This window comes from Mus musculus, chromosome 6, assembly GCF_000001635.26.
Source record: "Mus musculus strain C57BL/6J chromosome 6, GRCm38.p6 C57BL/6J".
In the NCBI taxonomy this organism is placed as follows: Eukaryota; Metazoa; Chordata; class Mammalia; order Rodentia; family Muridae; genus Mus; species Mus musculus.
Genome location: NC_000072.6, coordinates 118,434,997 through 118,455,888, shown reverse-complemented (window position 1 = coordinate 118,455,888; position 20,892 = coordinate 118,434,997). Strand labels below are relative to the sequence as shown.

At 42.7% G+C, this 20,892-nt stretch overlaps 1 protein-coding gene and 1 long non-coding RNA gene across 8 annotated transcripts in view; both read left to right on the top strand.

The window, feature by feature from the left end:
• Positions 1-189: 189 nt before the first annotated feature.
• Positions 190-20,892, top strand: part of Zfp248 (zinc finger protein 248) — a 28,381-nt gene continuing 7,678 nt past the window's right edge. For 3 of the 7 annotated variants that reach the window (NM_001361901.1, NM_001361899.1, NM_028335.2), the window contains exons 1-3: positions 383-473; positions 978-1,212; positions 2,002-2,043. Coding sequence is in view for 2 of the 7 variants with exons in the window: in NM_028335.2 (NP_082611.1) it covers positions 2,029-2,043 (15 nt within the window). In the remaining 5 variants the exon portion in view is untranslated. Of the gene's footprint in view, positions 474-977; positions 1,213-2,001; positions 2,044-20,892 lie in introns of all 7 variants that reach the window. The other 4 variants (XM_006506676.3, XM_030255603.1, NM_001361900.1 and 1 more) reach the window with 4 other exon arrangements.
• On the top strand, positions 9,643-14,804 carry Gm38885. The gene is made up of 2 exons (XR_869400.3): positions 9,643-10,479; positions 10,592-14,804. It is a non-coding gene; the product is annotated as a predicted gene, 38885 (long non-coding RNA).

Sequence of the window (20,892 nt, the reverse complement as noted above, 5' to 3'; positions counted from 1 at the left end):
TTGACATTCCAACATAATTTTTAACACATCTTTCCTTCTTTTTGAGTGTAGAAAATATATTAATTTGATCCCCAGTCCCCAGGGTAGTGACAGAAGGCTGGCGCTAGATAGAATAAAGATACAGAAAACTGTCGCGGTGTACCAGAAAGTCCCATCCTGGGAAATGAGTCTGACAAGGTCGTGTTTACACTGCAAACACCTTTACTTCTTACATAAAGTAACCCTGGTTTCTAGACGCCTTCAACAGCATCATTTTACAATACAGAGTGAGACAGGAGCTGACTCCGTTTTCCAGGCAACAGTCCTTCTTCCAACACTGGACGTGGAGACCCCACTACGAGCACCGTTGGGCGCACCGCCCCTTCCTCTGCGCATGCGCAAACTGCAGTCCTGCTCCTGGTCCATCCGTGGCCTCGCGTACCTCCTGGGAAACAACTCCTGGCCTTCGGCACGGTGCACTGCAGGAGCGGCGGGTGAGCCTTAGACAGCATCAAGGGCGGAGGGTTCTGGGAGCTCGGGCCATCCTGGTCGCTGTTGGCAGCAACCAGGGACCAGCGGGGTGGAGGGCTGTATGGGGAAACGCCGGGGTGCGCTGGGACTCCATGGCTCGGGCTTGCGGGATCCGGATAGTCCCGCACTTCTGCAGAGCTAATCTAGGGCCTCTAGCTCGTGCTACGCCTGCGCATTTTGCCCACTAGGCGGGGAAGATGCGGGGTGGTTGGGCGGAACCCTGAGGAGTTGACTCACGCATGGCGCGAGCGTGACGCGGTGACGCATCCGTTCTCTGGCTGCTGGGGCTAGATGCTGGGATGTGGGGGGCGAGCGGGTAAGCCAGGTCCCGAGTGAATGAATTACTGGGACAGAATAACCTACCCGAGACTCGGTTTCCTTTTGTGCACAGTGTGACTATTACGAATACTTGCTGCAATTTTCTTTTCTTTTCTTTTTTCTTTTTCTTTTTTTTTTTTATTTTTAAGCTACTACTAGGGAGCCCACCCTCGCAGGGGGCCTTTGGACTGGTCCCTAGGGCGCAGTGTTTGGAGTGGAAGAGGAAAGTGGTTAGCTAGCCACCAAACCTCCTGCCCCCTCACACACCCGGGATCCCAGTTCTGAATTTGGTTCTCGCTCATGTGTTTTGTGAAAATGACAGTGTCCTGAAACCATGGAAGACTGTGTGCTCGCCGAAAGTCTGGGACAAGTTTAAGGAGAGAGGTGAGCTGGAGTTGAGAGAGATGGGTGCATACAGGCTGCACATGGAATGCTAGTTCTTGGAAAACGATTGGGAGTGAAAGGCTCACAGGTCCGGAATTGCTATCACTGCCCCTACCTCCACATCTTATGCATCCCTCCTACCTGGTTAACTGTGGAGAGGCGGTCCCTTAGACTCTTGACTCATGTGAAGGTGGCATGTAGGGACACGCTTGCTATTATGGCCATATGTTTCCATCGGACAGTAGTGTAGGTGGGTCCTGAGAATCTCAACATCTTGCAGGTTTTTAGTGACACAACCGGGGCCTGCAGATGGCTGTATATTTTGTCTCTTTGAGGTGCAAGTTTCTTATCAAGCGATCGTTTTGAGAATTGTAAGCAAGCAACTTGGAATGTAAGCAAATACATTTTGAAATTTTTATCTTGCCTTAAAAGCCCCGTTCATTTCCTTGACTTACCTGACTTCAAGGGATTAATGGTGTTAGATTTAACAAAACCTCCTGATTCCCACCGCTGTCTCCGCACTCCCTCATTTTCCTTGATCATCAGTCCGGACAAGCCCATAGCCTTTCCTCCTTTAGATTATCATTTGCTGAATTAAAAAGATTGTCTCATGTTTTTAATTCTCCTGTAAGTTGGGTGCTAAGGGAAAACAAGCGTTTGCATTCATTCAGTGCAAAGGATCTAAACTCAACTTATGTTAGAGCCACACCTGAAGAAGTAACACCTTGCTTGTGGCTGCATGCAGGGCAGGCCAAGTCTCTGCTGACATCATTCTTCCTTCTCCCTCAGCTTTCCCTCCTCCACTCAGAGCAGAAAATGAACAAATCCCAGGTGAGTTTTTTTGGCTTATTTATTCCCATTTTGTTGATTGTTTTGTTTTTCAGTGAAAAAGTAGATCAGGCAAAAGTTTACAGCCACTGTAAAAATTTGCATCGGGCCAGTTGCCAGAATTGGGTGGAAGCTTTTGAAAGTCACAGAAATATCGGCTGACAAAAATTTCTCTGTGTTTTCTGGTAGTCGCACGGAGGTGAATGTGATCTGTTGTCTATCATCCTTTCTTGTTAAAACCAGATACTAGTTCAAGCCTAACACCGAGGCTGGAGTAGACTGCTCTGGCTCTCCCGGAACGGACTCTAAAGGAGATGACAGAATCTGCAGCCCTATGTATTCTCAACGTAGCTGTCCTAAATGTTCAGCCAGCTCATTAAAGTCTAGGTCAATTTGCATGTGGGCAGCTTATGTTTATGCATTTCTTGTTTACATTCAACCTGAAAAATAAGGCCATATCCCCTCACTGCCATTCACCCAAATCAGTTCTAGAAAAGGCCACCAAATTGCCTTCCAGGCCAGCCAGCAAATGTTCCTGTCATGGCCTTTCTTGACTGTCAGCAGTATTTGGTAGTTTTGCCAGTGGACTGTTTTAAAGATTTATTTTATTATTTTTAAATAAGTTGCTTTTCATACAATGTATTTTTATCATATTCTTTCCTCCCTCAACTCCTTCCAGATTCTCCACACCCAACTTCATGTTCCTTCTCCTCTGCCAAAAAATCAAAAGAGTCAACATCAACAAAATCCAAAAATTGAAAATAAGACAAAACGAAAAGTACACTTACACAGGTGCGCACACACACGCACAAGCCTACACACACATGTGCACACATATAGATGCGCAAGCCTGCGCGCGCACACACACACACACACACACACACACACACCTGACTGATTTTTCACCAGCCCATGTGAACTTGTCTTTTTTTTTTTGCCCCAGACATTTCTTTCACCCTTGACCCTCCATTCCTTGTTTTACCAGTGGGTCTCATGTGTCTTCTTTCTTTTTCTTAATGGTTTTGAATTACTAATATACTAACATTTAGAATAGTATATTCTAATAAAAATTTTAAAATTCTGAGCCAATGAAAAAAGCTAATGCAAAAGATACAGAAGTGTCTACTCCTTCCTGCTTCACCCTTTCTGTGTCCTGTAGGTCTGGTGACATTAATCCTCTCCAGACATTCTCACTGAGCATGAAAAGTATTCTATAAGTAACTATGTCAGTTGGCAAAATCTGGAACAATTCTAGATATGAATGCATGGTCATTCTATCATCGTTATTCAGTTTTGTAATAGCTACTTAAATAAAACTAAATAATTACTTATTAAATTAGAATATGCATGGCTATTCTCATATATCCCTTCCTTTTATATTTACAAATCTGATCTCGGAGCTTCTCAAGCTCGGTTGCACCTCTGAATCTGCAACATCCCTTTACCGTCGGTTCTGAGAGCGCAGATGTAGACGGAGCCCTGAATCTCCCTGTTTTCCTCCTTCCTTTTCTCTACCAATCCTCCTTCTCCTCCTACCTTCTTCCCCCTTCCTCTTTTTCTTCTTTCCCTTAGAGATTATATCTGAGGCCTTGAATACATTCAACAAGTGCTCTGGTACTGAGGTATACCCCTGCTCCTGAGTTTTTAAGGCAAACCCTTGTTTTGTAGCCCAGACAGGCCATTAACTCATGACCTGCCTCTGCTGTCCCAATGCTGGGGATGCCATGGACCACAAGCCCAGAGGGCTTCTGAATTTCTGCAGACAGATGCTTCACTCCTGAGCTGTGCCCTCTGAATGCTGCAGTTCTAATAAGTTCACGCCGGAATCCTGTTCTGCTGTTCTGGGGACCATCTTTGGAGGGCAAGCCCGCACACTGCATCCTCCATACTTCTTATTTCAGTTCACAGCGTGTGCCAGAATTCTCCGACAACGCACAAATTACTGTTGCTGTGCGTTCTCTCTCCCCCTCCCCTTCCCCCCTCTCCCCTCCATGCCTCCTTCCCCCTCTCCCCACCTCTCTCCTTTCCTCTTTTTGTTACAATCCCATAACAGTTGGATATCCAACTGTCTAACCTACACATTTATTAAACTAATGTTGTTCTAGCTGGGCGATGCCTTTAATCTCAGCACTCAGGAGGCAGAGACAGGTGGATTACTCTAGAGTTCAAGGCCAGTCTGGTCACAGAGCAAGTTCCAGGACAGTCAGGGCTACAAAGAGAGACACTGTTTCAGAAAAATCAATAAAACAAAACTGCTGCTGTTTTTTCACAGCTCTCTCTCTGTTTGTGTGTGTGTGTGTACACGCGCACGTGCGCATTTGTGTTTATTGTATAATTCATGTACGTGCGCATTTGTGTTTATTGTATAATTCATGTAGTTGTGTTCATGAGTTCCCAGGACTTGATCAGCTCTGTGGGCCTGCCTGTCTTGGCGTGACCATTTATAATCTCATTGACTGTGCGTGAGAATGCTTGTTTTCCCACAGGTTTTCTGGTAGACTGTGTGGTGAAGTTTTTGGATTGGGGGGAGCTTGAGTAAGTGGTATTTCAATATCCCCTCCCTCACTGCTACACACCTACTTTCAAATTCCCGACCCTCTGTACTTCACCCCATCTCCTCCCATATCTGCACTGACCCCCCTTTTTCCCTTCCTCTCCTCTCTCCCTCCCAGATCCCTCTCCCTCTACTTCCCAGAGATTATTCTCTTACCCCTACTGAGTAGTATTGTAGCATCTACACTTTGGTGGGATCTTCTTTCTTCTTGGGTTTCATATGGTCTGTGAGTTGTATCATGAGTATCCCGGGCTTGTTTTTGACTAATATCCACTTATCGGTGAGTACATACCAAGCGTGTTTTTTTGTGACTGGGTGACCTTACTCAGGATGATACTTTCAAGTTCCATCCATTTGCCTGTGAATTTCATGAAATCATTGTTTTTAATAGCTGAGTAGTACTCCATTGTGTAAATTTACCACATTTTCTGTATCCATTCGTCTGTTGAGGGACATCTGGATTGTTTCCATCTTTGACATTTATAAATAAGGCTGCTATGAACTTAGATAGTGGAACATGTGTCCTTGTGGTATGTTGGAGCATCATTTTGGTATTTGCCTAGGTGTGGTATAGCTGGGTCCTCAGGTAGAACTATTTCCAATTTTTTGAGGAGCCGCCAGACTGATTTCCAGAGTGGTTGTACCAGCTTGCAATCCCACCAGCAATGGAGGAGTGTTCCTCTTTCTCCACATCCTTGCCAGCATCTGCTGTCACCTGAGTTTTTGGTCTTAGCCATTCTGACTGGTGAGAGGTGGAATCTCAGGGTTTTTTTGATTTGCATTTCCCCAATGATTAAGGATGTTGAACATTTTTTTAGGTGCTGCTCAGCCATTCAGTATTCCTCAGTTGAGAATTCTTTGTTTAGTTCTGTACCCCATTTTTAATAGGGTTATTTGGTTCTCTGGAGTATAACTTTTTGAGTTCTTTGTATATTTTGGATATTAACCTTCTATTGGATGTAGGGTTGGTAAAGATCTTTTCCCAATCTGTAGGTTGCTGCTTTGTCCTATTGACAGTGTCCTTTGCCCTACAGAAGCTTTTCAATTTTATGAGGTCCCATTTGTCAATTCTTGATCTTAGAGCATAAGCCATTGGTGTTCTGTTCAGGAAAATTTCCCCTCTGCCCATGTGTTTGAGGCTCTTTCCCACTTCCTCTTCTATTAGTTTCAGTATATCTGGTTTTATGTGGAGGTCCTTGATCCTCTTGGACTTGAGCTTTGTACAAGGAGATAAGAATAGATGGATTTGCATTCTTCTACATGCTGACCAACAGTTGAACCAGCACCTTTTGTTGAAAATGCTGTCTTTTTCCCACTGGATAGTTTTGGCTCCTTTGTCAAAGATCAAGTCACCAGGTGTGTGGGTTCATTTCTGGGTCTTCAATTGCATTCCATTGATCTATCTGTCTGTCATTGTACCAGTATCATGCAGTTTTTATCACAATTTCTCTGTAGTACAACTTAAGGTCAGGCATGGTGATTCCACCAAGAGGTTCTTCTATTGTTGAGAATGGGTTTTGATATCCTGGGTTTTTTGTTATTCCAGATAAATTTGAGAATTGCTCTTTCTATCTCTGTGAAGAATTGAGTTGGAATTTTGATGGGGATTGCATTAAATCTGTAGATTGCTTTAGGTAAGATGGCCATTTTTATTATGTTAATCCTGCTGATCCATGAGCATGGGAGATCTTCCCATCTTCTGAGGTCTTCTTCAATTTCTTTCTTCAGATACTTGAAGATCTTGTCATACAGATCTTTCACTTGTTTGGTTAGAGTCATACCAAAGTATTTTATATTATTTGTGACAATTGTGAAGGGTGTCCTTCTCCTAATTTCTTTCTCAGTCTGTTTATCCTTTGAGTAGAGGAAGGCCACTGATTTGTTTGAGTTAATTTTGTATTCAGCCACTTTGCTGAGGTTGTTTATCAGCTGTAGGAGTTCTCTCGTTGATTTTTGGGGGTCACTTATATATACTCTTATATCATCTGCAAATAGTGATATCTTGACTTCCTCCTTTCCAATTTGGATCCCTTTGATCTCCTTTTTGTTGCCTAATCACTCTGGCTAGAGCTTCAAGTACTATATTGAATAGATAGGGGAGAGTGGCCAGCCTTGTCTTGTCTCTAATTTTAGTGGGGTTGCTTCAAGTTTCTCTCCATTTAGTTTGATGTTGGCTATTGGCTTGCTGTATGTTGCTTTTATTATATTTAGGTATGGACCTTGAATTCCTATTCTCTCCAATACTTTTAGCATGAAGGGGTGTTGTATTTTGTCAAAAGGCTTTTTCAGCATCTAATGAGATGATCATGTATTTTTTTCTGTGAGTTTGTTTATATAGTTGTACTGGCTAGTTTTGTGTCAACTTGACACAGCTGGGGTTATCACAGAGAAAGGAGCTTCAGTTGAGGAAATGCCTCCATGAGATCCAACTCTAAGGCATTTTCTCAATTAGTGATCAAGGGGGAAAGGCCCCTTGTGGGTGGGACCATCTCTGGGCTGGTAGTCTTGGATTCTATAAGAGAGCAGGCTGAGCAAGCCAGGGGAGGCAAGCCAGTAAAGAACATCCCTCCATGGCCTCTGCATCAGCTCCTGCTCCCTGACCTGCTTGAGTTCCAGTCCTGACTTCCTTTGGTGATGAACAGCAGCATGGAAGTATAAGCTGAATAAACCCTTTCCTCCCCAACTTGCTTCTTGATCCTGATGTTTGTGCAGGAATAGAAACCCTGACTAAGACAAATTGGTACCAGCGGAGTGGGGTATTCCTGTGACAACTTGACCATGTTTTGGGGAGGACTGTGGAAGGACTTTGGAACTTTGGACTTGAAGATCCATTCGGTGTTAAGAGCTCTGTCAGATGTTGTGTAGGAGCTTGGAAGATAACGTTGAGAACACTGCAGAAGATGAAGGTCTGGTTTGTGAAATTTCAGAGGGAAAATTTAAGACTCTTTTCAGGGCCATTGCTGTTTTGATTGTGAAGATTCTGTGTAGTTCTGGTTAGCTGGGGCTGAAGAATCAGCTGTGATTAACAAGATACCAGAACTACCAAAGCAAAAACTTTGCATTACTGGGACTATTGATGCTGGTTAGCTGGAGCTAAGAAATTAGCGGTGATTAAGAAGAGACCAGCATTATTGAGGTGACATCTTCTGGGAAGTGTTTTCTGAAAGCACAAAGAGGCTGTGTTCCAGATATGGCCAAGGTTGTACTCCTGCTGCAGTGGGACTTGGTAATATGTAAGGGTCACCCAGGTGGTACTGGTTTTGAAGGCATGAAGGGGTCATGCAAAGCAGCTGAGGCTTGGCACTGTGAGAGGCCATGGAAGGCCATTGGTGAAGGTGCAGCCGCAGTTGCAATTGAAGGCCCAGGACTGAAGGGGTCATGCAGTGTTTTGGAGATGCCAGTACCATGAGATGACCACCAAGAGCAGCAGCAGCAGTGGAGTACAGGCATCTGGAGCCTAGAGGATGACGCGTGTGCTACAAAGGGCATGGCTGGAGAAGTGACCCAAGCCCTTGGAGGAGCCCAGAAGATCATAAGTTGGATCCCAGACATTGGACGGTTGGAGATTGACTTTTGCTTTTGATTGTGGCTGTGCCCTGATATTTTCCCTCTTGAAGGAAGAAACTGTTTTAGTGGAGCCCACAGTTAAGAGACTTTTAATTGTAAAAAGACTTTGGATTTTAAAAGAGATGGATATTTTAAAGAAATTGAAATTTTAAGAATATGTAAATACTGTGGGATGTTAAAAGTTATTTAGATCTTGAGGATGAATAAGAATGTAAGGGTTGAAGCTTACTAGTGATGTGTGTGTCAAGTTGACAAGGGGTCAATTGTACTGGCTAGTTTTGTGTCAACTTGACACAGCTGGGGTTATCACAGAGAAAGGAGCTTCAGTTGAGGAAATGCCTCCATGAGATCCAACTCTAAGGCATTTTCTCAATTAGTGATCAAGGGGGAAAGGCCCCTTGTGGGTGGGACCATCTCTGGGCTGGTAGTCTTGGATTCTATAAGAGAGCAGGCTGAGCAAGCCAGGGGAGGCAAGCCAGTAAAGAACATCCCTCCATGGCCTCTGCATCAGCTCATGCTCCCTGACCTGCTTGAGTTCCAGTCCTGACTTCCTTTGGTGATGAACAGCAGCATGGAAGTATAAGCTGAATAAACCCTTTCCTCCCCAACTTGCTTCTTGATCCTGATGTTTGTGCAGGAATAGAAACCCTGACTAAGACAATAGTGAATTACATTGTTGGATTTCCATATGTTGAACCATCCCTGCATCCCTGAGATGAAGCCTATTTGTTCACGGTGAATGATCATTCTGATGTGTTCTTGGATTCGGTTTATAAGAATTTCATTGAGTATTTTTGCATCATTATTCATGAGGGAATTTGGCCTGAAGTTCTCTTTCTTTGTTGGGTCTTTGTGTGGTTTAGGTATTAGTGTAACTGTGACTTCATAGAATTTATTAGGTAGTGTTAATTCTGTTTCTATTTTATGAAATACTTTGAGAAGTATTGGTCTTAGGTCTTCTTTGAAGGTCTGATAACATTCTGCACTGAAGCCATCTGGTCCTGGGGATTTTTTGGTTGGGAGACTTTTAATGACTGCTTCTGTTTCCTTAGGGGTTATGGACTGTTTAGATGGTTTATCTGATCTTGACTTAGCTTTGGTACTTGGTATCTGTCTAGAAAATCACTCATTTCATCTAGATTTCCCAGTTTTGTTTAGTATAATCTTTTGTAGTAGGATCTGATAATCTTTTGAATTTCTTCACTTTCTGTTGTTATAGCTCCATTTTCATGATTTTGTTACTTTGGATACTGTCTCTGTGCCCTCTGGGTAGTCTGGCTAAGAGTTTATCTATCTTGTTGATTTTCTCAAAGAACCAGCTCCTGGTTTTGTTGATTCTCTGTATAGTTCTCTTTGTTTCTACTTGGTTGATTTCAGCCCTGAGTTTGATTATTTCCTGCCATCTATTCCTTAGGTGTATTTACAATATACACACACACACACACACACACACACACACACACACACACACACATATATATGCACATACACACACACACATATATATATGTATATATATATATATATATATATTCTTGTCATCTACTAAAGGCACAAGGCATCCTTAGTGATTTCTGCACAATCCCTAGGGGCAGGAGCATAAGTCACTCACCCTTCCACTCTCACGAGTCTCAAACCACACCCACTAGGCTTTAACACATCAGTTCTTGTGTCTTCGGTCACAGGAGTCTATTAACAGCTTTCAGCATCTCAACCACTTAGTGTTACTTGATCCCTTAGGTCTTTTCCATCTTGGTTCTGGGAAGAGAAGCCAAGGCCTTACTCATACATTCTAGTCAACAGTGTCATTACAGCATCGACAGCCCTTTCAAATATCATCTTTTATTGTTTAACATGTTTGTTGCTGGATACTGTCTGTATGTTGTGCTGAATTTCATAAAGGCCATTGACATTGACGGCGAACTCTGAACACGTTCATCTCGTAGCTTCCTCTCCATTCTCCCAGCCTCTCTCCTAATCACTTCCCATTCCCAGTCGCTCCTCTGATTTCAAGGCCCACATGTAAAAGTGGCAGTATCCAGTGGACTGTGTGCACTGAGCTGAGTACATCTAATTAAAGTTACTCTCAAAGGAACGAAAGGCATAAATTATCTAAACGTGGTATTTTCTGAGCCTGGATTATTATGGTGATAAGATGCTTCGTCCATTTTCAGCAAACAACATAACCTCATCCTCTTTAAGGATGAAGAAAATCTCACTGTGCATGTGCCTTTTCTTCATGTATTCATCTGTCGATGAACACCTAGATGGTACACTGTGACTTGGCTGTTTTGGGTAGAGCTGTGGTAAACATAAAGGTGAGAATATTTCTGTGGTCTCCTGACCTAGAGCATGTATGAGTTGTTGTCATAAAGACCATGGCCAAAAGCAGTCTGGGGAGAAGAGGGTTGATTTGTTTGCATGTTCCAGTTGTAGGCCATCGTTGAAGGAAATCAAGGCAGGAACTCAAACTCCCACAGGAGCGTGCATGCAGAACTAAAGCCGAGACTGTGGAGAACGCTGTCCACTCTCTTCATCTCCATGGCTTGCGCAGCCTGCTTTCTGTTACATCCAGAACTACCTGCCCAAGGGTGTCCCAGCCCACAGCAGACTGCACCCTCCTATATGAAGCTCTAATCGGGCCAGTCTGCTGGGCTCGTTTTCTCAGCTGAGATTCCCTTTTTCTAAGTGACCCTGTCTTGTGTCAAGTTGGAAAAAAACCTAACAACATAGCTCTTTCAGTATATACTCAGAAGTGGTATAGCTGGGTCAGTGTTAGGTCTCTTTTTAGTTGCATATTTAAAATTAATTTATTTTCATGTGTTTGTTGATTGGGTTGTTTGGGGTTTTGTGTTTTTGAGTTCTTTTATTTTCTGTGTATAAATCCTTTGTCATATATTATCTAGTAAAGATTTTTTTCTCATTCTGTATGCTATCTTTGCTCGTTTTTTCCTCTGCTATGGATGAGGATTCTAATTCTGTGAAATGCTATGTTTTAGTTCTTGGTATTAAGATCTTTGGTCTATTTTGAATTAGTTTTTGTAGAGTAAGATGTAGGAAGCGATGTACTTCTACCTGTGAATGCTCAGTTTTCCGAGTGGCATTTGTTAAAGAGGTTGGCTTTTGCTAAGGGTGTGGTTTTGGCATCACTGTCAGAAATCTCATGACTATAGAACGCCGTGTGGTTTTATTTTTCCCCTCATTTTATGAAAGCAGAAATTTTTTATCTGCTTTTTTTCCTTTTGATTCTTGGTCTGCTGTTCTGTTCCATTATATCAGTACCGTGGGGTTTTGTTACTATGGCTCTGGAGAGGACTGGAAATCAGAACTTGTGATAGCTCCAGCAGTGCCCCTTTGTGCGGGATTTCTTTGACTGTCATGGCTCTTTGAAGCTTCCATACGAATTTAGATTCTTTTTTTCTGTTTCTCCAAAGAATTCCATTTGAATTTCCATGGGCATTTCACTCACTTTCTAGATAAGTTTTGGTCGTAGAGTCACTTTTGCTATGGTGACTGTGTTTATCCAGAGGCATGGGAGGTCTTCTGCTGTCTTATATTCTCTTGTGTTTTCAAGGTTCTCTTGTGTATAGATCTCTCACTCCCTGGTGTGAGTCCCTGTGGTGGTTTGAATAAGTATGGCCCCCAAAACTCAAGTGTTTGAACGCTTACTCAGTAGGTAGCACTACTAGGGGGTGTGGCCTTATCAGAGGAAGTTTGTCACTGTGGAGTCAGGCTTTGCGTTCTCATATGCTCACGCTAGGCCTAGTGGGACAGTTCTTGTTCTGCTGTGTAGGGTAGCCTATCATTTTCTTTTCTGTCATGTCTTTACCTGTTTTTTTGCTATTAGAATAATGTTGCCTTCGGGAGTTTGGAGTTTCTTCTTCTCTTTCTATGTATGGAATGGTTTAAGGAACACTGGTGTTAGTTTTCCTTAACGATCTGGTAGAATTCTGCAGTAAAAAATCAGTTTGGAGGCCAGGTGGTGGTGGCACATGCCTTTAATCCCAGTACTTGGGAGGCAGAGGCAGGTGGATTTCTGAGTTCGAGGCCAGCCTGCTCTAAAGAGTGAGTTTCAGGACATCCAGGGCTACACAGAGAAACTCTGTTTCAGAACCCCCCCCCCAAAAAAAATCAGTTTGGGTCTGAGTTTTTCTTTGTGGGAGACTATTACTGCTTCAATCGTACTGCTTATTGTGTGTCCATTTAAGTTGAGCCTGTTCTATTTGCTTAATTTTTATAGACCAAAAGTCTCTGGTTCTCATTTCTTGTACATGATCCAGGTTATTGGAATATAGATTTTTAGATTATGCTGTAATGACCATCTGCATTTCACTCCTGACTGTTGTCCTTTTCATCTCTAACTTTAATCGTTTGAGCCTCTTTGGTTTCATTGATTTTTTTTTTTTGCAGTCTTACTTCAATTTCTATTATTTCTTCATTTCTGCCCTCATCCTATCATTTTGCTCCATCTACTGATTGTGAGTTTGGAATGTCCTTTTTTTCCTTTGACGTTGCAGTGCATTAAATAACTATCTTAAATAACTTAATGGACACTTCTACCCCTGTGCTCTCGTGTCCTCATCCTACTGTCCCTTCCTCCTCCTACCAAGTCCCTGTTTAACTTTATGTCTTTGGTGTTGTTTCATTTTTGTGTTGTGATCTTGTGTAGTGTTGGGTTTAGCCAGAGCTACCATTTTGGCATGGGTGTGGAGCTATGTGGAGAATGAAGAAGTGGGTACATCATGGCAGATGATTTCCTCTCTCTAAGAACCCCTCAACTGCCAGGAGCTCCCCTGCCCACGAGCCTCTCCTGCACTGCCTGTGAATGTCCATTCATGAGTTCAGTCTTGTGCAGGCCCTAGCAGGCAGCCACAGCTGCTGTGAAGTCGTGAGTGCCATGACTATGGCCTGCTTATAACACAGCATCTCATAGCTCCTGCCCACTCCTCAGCTCTTGCATCCTTTCAGCTTCCTCTTTTATGCTGTTCACTGAGCCTTAGAACAGCAGTTCTTAGCCCATTGGTCATGACCCCTTTTGGGGGGGGGGTCACATATCAGATAGCCCGCATATCAGCTATTTCCTTTTCTATTGATAACAGTAGCAAAATTACGGTTATGAAGTATCATTGAAATAACTTAATGGCTCGAGTTCACCAGTGTGAGGAGCTGTAATGAAGGGTCGCAGCATAAGGAAGGTTGAGAGCCACTGCCTTAGAGGAAGTGATATGATAGATGTCCTGTTTCAGACGAAATACTCAATGGTCTCTTGTCCTCAGTTCCTTGGCAGCTCTCTGCACTAAGTGCTGTTCACTGCAAAGAGAAACTTCGAGAGAAGCTTGACCAAGATTGAGGACCAAACTAGCCTGTGGGTTCAAACATAAATATTTTTTTTTTAAAAACCAAATATTTAAGTCAATACATTGACAACATGTTCTTTGACCAAAATAAAGACAGTAGGGTTGCCTCCTAAGTGTGTGTGACTTTCCTGGTCATGACACTTTGGCCAGGTCCACAGTGCTGATCAACTGCCTGCTCTGGGTTTGGCAACCCTGTAACATTGTACCAGTATGGTACCAGTTGGCAGTGCCAGGAGCCATCTAGGAGAAGCTAAGGCTAGCAGGTGACTTTCTGGAGGTGGCCCACCCTTTTGCAGGGTCTAAGATGGGTGAGCACTGAGAGGCAAGGTCGCAAGAGACTTCATCTCAGGATTGCTTCTTACTGCTGATGTGCCTTTCCTGTCTCTGTTACATAGCCTAAGGAGTCCTTGGCATTAGCCCACTCTATTGAGAAAATTTCCTGCAGAACAACATAAAGATGAACTTTCATGAGTTAATACCATTTAGATGAATTAATGAACTTTATAGAATTCCTGATTTGATTCAAATAATTTTAGGAAGAAAGTTTTAAGAAATGATTTTAGTTGTTTTGTGAGGAAGAAATAATAGTTAGAATCAAGAATAGAATGTGCCCCCTCCTCATAAAATAGTAAGAAAAGGCTGCATAATAAGGAATTCGGTGAGCTTTCACAATTCCACTAAGAAGAGAAACGGGCTTGGGACAGATTTGTGTTCAAGGGAAAACAGTCATTCTATGTCAGATCCAGGGATGAAGCTGCAGGTGTGCACTGTGATGAAGCAAGGCCGCATGAAACTGTTGCTTTGAACTTATAATGAGCATACAGAATGAAAAATCACTTTCAATTTAATATCAATATCCTCCTGTAACTCCCTTTGTGTGACATTTTATCTATGAGGTAACCTTCCAAGAACATTTGTCTATAAAAAGGCCAGAGAATAGAAATAAGGCTGTGACTTGGCTGGCTCTGCCCCATGCAGCCATCCAAATGTATGTGTATGGCATTTGGGCCTCAGCCCCATCCACTGAATGTATATATGTATACATCTGTCTGTCTGTGGGTAGGCATGCATGAACACTTGTGGAGTAGATGAGACAGGTGTTCAGGCCTGATGAGAATGTGTGTGTGTGTGTGTGTGTGTGTGTGTGTGTGTGTGTGTGCTTGTGCGTATTTGCCTGCACAAAGGACTTTCATTCTTTTCCTTTCTTTGCAACATTTTATTTATGAGGTAATTCTTATATAGAGAACTGAGTGATAAAAAATGGTGTGTAGCCACGTTCTGCTCCATCACTTGTGTGTCGTGTCTGTGTGAGTAACTTCTTTCCTCCCTGGTTCACAAAGAGTTAATGAGCCCTGAGCAGGCTGCCTGCCCAGCTAGAAGGCTCCTGGCTGGCTTGCAGAGAAAGGAGCTCTAGCAAGAAAGCTTTTACCTACTTCCCTGTTGCTAAAAACAAAACAAAACAAAAAACAAAAACAAAAACAAAAACAAAAAACCATGTGTTAATTGCCAAAACCCAGCAGTTTTCAGCCACAGAATAAACGAGAAAGTGTAAAGTTTGCAGCAGCCATCAACTTCTAGCCCCCAGCACAGCTAGAGTTACGAGGAAAGATCAGTCTTGTGGCCTTTGTCCAGCTCTGTGCTCCACCTCAGCTCGTTCCCCTAAAGCTGGCGAGCCTCTGGCGAGGCAGAGCTTACCTAGCAAGCTAGTGTTGTAGCATGCAGTGTCCGAAGCTGGGGAGGATGACAGCTGACCCCCCCCCCCCCAGTTACCTGCATCGAAAGTTCTATTCCTATAAATGCTAGCCAGAGGGAAGGGAGTCTGTCATTGCAGTGTGGATTCTGTGTTCTGAAAGCAAGGCATATGATGTATTCATCAATCAGGACTTACCATCCAGTTTTGTGGGACAACCAATGACTTGATCTGTATAGCTTGGGGTAACTGCTCGGGCTCTTCAGGGCAACAACTCCTAAGAAGTTGCATCTAACACGTGGCATTGGGATTTCAATGTTAAAACCCATGACTTTTTTAATCCCAGCACTCGAGAGGCAGAGGCAGGCGGATTTCTGAGTTCGAGGCCAGCCTGGTCTACAAAGTGAGTTCCAGGACAGCCAGGGCTATACAGAGAAACCCTGTCTTAAACCCCCCCCCCAAAAAAAAACCCCATGGCTTTTGGGCATTGCCCTCCCATGCATGGTTCAGACACTTTTAAAAATTACGTTGTTTAGATTGACTTATCATGGGGCTGGCAGGTGACTCGTGGGTAACAGGGCTGCCTGCAGTGACAGTCTGATGACCTGGATTTGATCACTAGGACCCATGCAAAGGTGAAAAGAGAACTAAAGTCCACAGTATTGTCTTCCAAGCTCCATTCGGGAGGCATAGGACACCTGTGCTAATAATGCAGAAAGATAGACGACAGAGATAAAAATTCGCTTATAAAGTAGGGTTTTCAGTGTGGCTTTTCCATACGTCTTCAGTTTTGGTCAGTGCTCCTCTGTCACCTCTTCTTCTCTCCAGTGCCCTGTTCCTGTTTAAATCTCCCCTCCTGGATGTTCTCCCCTTTTAACAAAGCCCCTTCCTTACTTCTGAGTCTATGAACAACATATCAAGTTAAGGATACACATACACGAATCTGAAGCTTTGATCCACACAAGAAAGAGAGCATTTGGGTTTTGACACTGTGGACCTGGCTTACCTCACACAGTGTAATATTTTTCGATTTTACCAACTTTTCTACAAATGACATGATTTTATTTTTATTCATAGCTGAATAAAACTCCATTGTGAGTATTGCCATATTTTCATTTGTCTGTTCATCAGCTGGTGGTCATTTCAATGGGTTCCGCCTGTTCCCTGTTGTGAGTAGAAAGAACAACAGTAACCCAGGATGTGTAGATATCTCTGCAGAAGGATTTAGGATCCCATTGGTGTGTTTACAAGTGGTATAGCTGGGTCAATGGAGTTCTACTTTTAAGCTCCCCCCTCAACCCCAAATCACCAGACATATCCAAAGTGGCTGGCTTAGTGTACACTCTGCTCACAGGGTGTATAAGAGCACCCCTTTCCCTAAACCCAAGCCGGCATTTATCTTTGTATTCTTTTTTTTTGTTGTTTTTTTTTTTGTTTTTGTTTTTTTGAGACAGGGTTTCTCTGTGTAGCCCTGCCTGACCTGGAACTCACTTTGTAGACCAGGCTGGCCTCGAACTCAGAAATCCGCCTGCCTCTGCCTCCCAAGTGCTGGGATTAAAGGCGTGCGCCACCACGCCCGGCATTATCTTTATATTCTTGATAATCGCCATTCTGACTGGGGTACAGTGGCATCTTCATTTCCCTGTGACTGAGAATTAGCCATTCACATTCTTTTGTGAGCTCTGTCCAGTTCCACGCCCATCTTTTAATTGGGTGATTTCTTTTCTCGATGTTTGGTTTTTCAGTTCCTTGTATATTCCAGATGCTAATTCTCTGTCAGATGGATAAGAAAAGATTTTCTCCTAGTAGCTGCAGGGTGTGGATCAGTCCGGAACCACGGTTAAGGACTCTTGGTGCTCAGGGTGGTCCAGAGGTTCAAGAGAAGGTGCAGATCTGGGGTAGTGATCAGATTTGACGCCAGGTCCCACTCACAAGTGGTCAGGAAGTCCCACGCCTCCCAGAAGCTCCAACGGAAGTTATCGGTGCAGAGTGGGCGGGTCCTGCACTGCCTTGCTGCTTGCCCACTTCCATATCTCTCAGTGCCTTCAGGGGAAACTTGGGAACTAGGGTGGATTACCTTTGCCTACAGGGGTGTTCCAAGTTCCTCGTTTCTCCGCCGAGACTTCGGGGGAAGAAGCTTCAGACTCAGGGAGGGGCCAGAGTTGATTGGGTAAGAACCACAGACATGGAGAGCTCCACAGCTCCCTTCCAAAGCCACAGATCCATGCTGGGGCCCTAGCAGGCACAGGGCAATTCCCAACCCTCAGAGGAAGATTTGAGCTAGGCCTTCACCCTAAAGACCAACCATACAAAGGATGATGGCATTTCTACCCTGCTAGGACTTATCTCTGCTGAACACTGGAAACACCACTGCTGAAAGAGAGTAACTGACTTAAGTTTAAAAAAAAAGAAAGAAAGGAAAATTCAACCAACCCACAAACCAGATACACAGATGCCAGCAGAGAATCCAAAACAACATAAAGGCAGGCGCTGTCTTAGGGTTTCTATAGCTGTGATGAAAACACCATGGCCAGAAGCAACTTGAGTGGGAAAGGATTTATTTCTCTCACACTTCTGCACCACAGTCCGTTATCATCAAAGGAATCCAGGGCTGGAACTCACAGTGGGAACCTGGAGGGGGGAATTGAGGCAGAGGCCATGGCGTGGTGCTGCTTACTGGCCTGCTCCTTATGGCTTGCTCAGTCTGCTTTCTTATAGCACCACCAGCCCAGGGCTGGCACCATCCATAATGTGCAGTACCAGCTTGCCTATGACCTGATCTTATGCAGGCATTTTCTCAGCAAGTTTCTTCCTCTCACGTGACTCCAGCTTGTGTCAAGTTGATGTAAAAAATCTGAAGCACGGGCAAAGCATTGGGAGACCGTAAAGATGATTCGGGAGTCTTTTCAAACAGTTCAGAAGAATGATAAGTCTGTTCAAACATTGATTAAGTTCACACGAGTCAGTAAGGACATGGGTTCCATGTTAGGAGCACAAAACTAAAAAGAGGGCTGATAAGGAAGCCAGTCTGAGTTATAACAATAGAATTGCTGAAGAAAACCCAATCTAAAATGATCCTGGAAATGACAAGCTCAATAAACCAAATAAAACGTAAGTGGGAAGCTCGCCAGCAGAGTGAATCCTGTAGGAAACAGGATCAAGGGCAGACAACAGGGAAAGGACATGGACCGTTCAGTCATGGACAGTGATACATTTAAAAATAAATGTGATCAGAAAGTGGGAGAGCATTGGGACTTCGTGAGAAGACCTAACATTCAGATTATGAGCATAAAAAAAGATAATACCACAGATAGGACATAAAATATTTCCAATAAAATTACAGAAAAATATGCCATCTAGACACAGGAGACAGAACTCCAAATAGAACTAGAAAAGAAACTCCCTGTAACATATTAAAACCAGAGACTAATGGTTTTAATATGGATATTAAATTTCATATTAAATATGGATATTAAACAGGATATTAAAGGCTATAGGAGAGAAAAGTCACTTATAAAGCAGGCCCACAATATAACACTTGACTATTCAGAAGAAAGACTTAAAGTGAGAAGGGCCTAGAAAGGTGTGTTTGGAGTTCTGAAAGGCCAACAACAGTCAGCCAGAAAAACTATCAAAATTGAAGAAAAAATAACTCCTCACAATAACAGATTAAAACGTTATGTGTCTGCTATGCCAACTTTACATAGACTCCCAGAAGACTACTTCAGTCTGAAGGCAAGGGTAAATACACCTAAGAGTTCACCTGGAACAGCTTCAGAACAGGTGATCAAAAAGAAGAAAACCTTTTCATTTCTGATTTTGTTAATTTGAATACTGTCTCTGTGCCCTCTGGTTAGTTTGGTGTCTGGTTAAGGGTTTATCTATCTTGCTGATTTTCTCAAAGAGCTAACTCCTTTTTTTTTTTTAATTCTTTGTATAATTCTTTTTTTTTTCCTACTTGGGACATATGGCAACAGAAACTGAGGAAATTAAAAAAAATTTATCAGATCCTACTACAAAATCCTATATTCAACAAAACTGGAAAATCTGGATGAAATGGACAATTTTCTAGACAGATACCAAATACTGACGTTAAGTCAGGATAAGGTAAACCATCTAAACAGTCCCATAACCCTGAAAGAAATAGGAGCAGCCATTAAATTTCTCCCAACCAAAAAAAAAAAAGAAAAAAAGAAAAAGCCCAGGACCAGACGGTTTTAGTGAAGAATTCTATCAGACCTTCAAAGAAGACCCAATACCAATACTCCTCAAACTATTCCACAAAATAGAAACAGAAAGAACACTACCCTATTCATTCTATGAAGCCACATTACACTGTGTATTCTCCCTTGCAGATGAAATGGTTTCTGACTAATCAGGAACTTGTTAGAATTTCCTTTCATAGAGTATTTCATAAGACATTTTTTTCTACTTCTATCATGTTTAATGTTACAAATAGATTTAAAAAACTGATTGAGTGGAAATTACTTTTAGCTTCAGAAGATACCATGCATATCTAAGAGGCATTTAACTATTATAAATTATTTTGATGACTTTAAAATGTCAATACTGAATTCTATATTTTAAAATAAATTTTGTTAGTTTAATAAAAAACAAAAGGAAAACAAGAAAAAATAAAAGAAAAGAGGTCTTAAAAATCCTCCAACAACATGGCAGACATGAATACACATTGTTCAGAAATAACTCTTGTACTGGCTAGTTTTGTGTCAACTTGACACAGCTGGAGTTATCACAGAGAAAGGAGCTTCAGTTGAGGAAATGCCTTCATGAGATCCAGCTGTGGGGCATTTTCTCAATTAGTGATCAAGGGGGAAAGGTCCCCTGTGGGTGGGACCATCTCTGGGCTGATAGTCTTGGTTCTATAAGAGAGCAGGCTGAGCAAGCCAGGGGAAGCAAGCCAGTAAGGAACATCCCTCCATGGCCTCTGCATCAGCTCCTGCTTCCTGACCTGCTTGAGTTCCAGTCCTGACTTCCTTGGTGATGAACAGCAGTATGGAAGTGTAAGCTGAATAAACCCTTTCCTCCCCATCTGCTTCTTGGTCATGATGTTTGTGCAGGAATAGAAACCCTGACTGAGACAACTCTTGATGGTCTCAATTCTTCAAACAAGAGACACAGACTTGCAGTTTGGTTTAAAAACAGTACTGATATTTTTGCTACCTCCAAGAAACATACCTCACCATCAACAATAGATTTTACCTTAGAGTAAAAGGACGATCATAGTGTTCCTAGCAAACAGAATCAAGAAATAGGCAGCACAGGTGTTCTAATATCCAACAAATTAAACTTCAGATCTAGTTAGAAGTGTTACTGAGGGTTCATCCCCACCAGAGAAACAATCCACTCTGTAATTCTAAACACATACAAATCAACACAAGAAAACCCGATTTCATAAAAGAAATATTATATCTAGCACCACAGATAAGCCCAAATACAGAAATAACGGGTGACTTCAAAGCTCTCCTCTTAGCCAGTAGATGGATGAACTGGACAAAAACTAAACAAACTTAGAGTTAAATAATGTGTCAAATGCACCTATCAGGGATCTATAAAACAGTTCTCCCAAGACACTAAATATATTTCCTTCTCAGCAGAACATATAATTCTTTCCAAAGCCAACCACATATTAAAACACAAAGCAAGCTTTAGCAAATATAGGAAAA